At 32.4% G+C, this 1243-nt stretch overlaps 1 protein-coding gene across 1 annotated transcript; it reads right to left on the reverse strand.

Annotated features, from left to right (window-relative positions):
• Positions 1–335: 335 nt before the first annotated feature.
• Positions 336–1108, reverse strand: LOC108745319 (beta-1,4-mannosyltransferase egh-like; the record flags this gene model as incomplete). The annotated part of the gene is made up of 1 exon (XM_018485672.1): positions 336–1108. A coding segment is annotated over one exon (573 nt), but the record flags the coding sequence as incomplete, so codon positions are not given.
• Between the last annotated feature and the right edge of the window lie 135 nt (positions 1109–1243).

Raw genomic sequence — 1243 nt, forward strand, 5'->3', positions numbered from 1 at the left:
AGACTACGTGAAATATTAAGTGAATATTAAGAAGAAACTACTATGATATGGCAAAAATAAAACATATCTGAATACGATAAGAAAATTGATGTATGCAAAGGAACATGTAAAATGATATGTATGTAACTTAACGAATGCTACTTATTCACACGACATTTATGAGATCAAAGTATACATGACCTGTATAATTTGCACTATGAGAATATGATATTGACATAAATATATTTTTGACATATTAATACTTTTAACAAAATTGGCAATGTTTTAATGCCAATGTAAAATACGTTTCTAATACTGCATCTACCTATCGCTGTATACATTACACATTTTATTTATGCCTGTTTTGAAATTGATTAATCAATCTGTCTTAGGGATCTTGTAATTCTCATGTAATACTAGTTATAAATATTTTATTTATGACAGTGATAGTTTCCTATGTAAATTTACAGGTACTAATTGTGCACATGCACAATGGAAACATTACTCTGTTGCTAAGTATATACCAGTTAGATAATAGTTCTAAACTGATGACGCATCATACGGTCAATGGCGGCCTGTGCTCCTTGTTAACAACATAGAACTTGTGTTTCTTACCAAATAAACCCCATATCACGGCAACATTCTCAATAATTATGTTGAATGGAATAGTGGATAATGCACCACATATACACAGCATAAATCGGGCAACACCGAAACGATATAAGGAGAACGATTTAACTACTCCAAACACATACATGTAGATATTTACTGCACCGATAAACGCGCAAAGAAAGTCGATCAACGGTGGGCAAGTAATCGGACACAATCCGGCCAAAACAATGTTAGAAGTGGAAAGAGGCATCGTTACCCATGAGTAACACGAAATACCCAGCAAGAATTTCTTTCTCAATGGAATCGCTTTGGAATGCACAACAAGTAATATACCTTGCAGCCATCTTTTTCTCTGCTGTACAAAGTCCCACAGAGAAAACGGTGATTTTTCCCACATTTCGCCATCCACAAAATTGAACGTATATCCCTGGGAAAATGCCTTCATTGCGAAGAAACAATCTTCTGCAACGGATCCGTCTAATCCATTATTAAACGAAACGTGTTTTTCTGCTCCCATCTGAAATACATATTCATAGAAAAACCTAACGTAAAAATAACAAAAAACAAAATAGATATATTTTTTTCTGTAAATATGTCACTACTTTAATATTATAAGTGATGATATATATATTTATATTTTTATTATATATAA

This window comes from Trachymyrmex septentrionalis, unplaced genomic scaffold (assembly GCF_001594115.1).
Source record: "Trachymyrmex septentrionalis isolate Tsep2-gDNA-1 unplaced genomic scaffold, Tsep1.0 C3580487, whole genome shotgun sequence".
NCBI lineage: Eukaryota > Metazoa > Arthropoda > Insecta > Hymenoptera > Formicidae > Trachymyrmex > Trachymyrmex septentrionalis.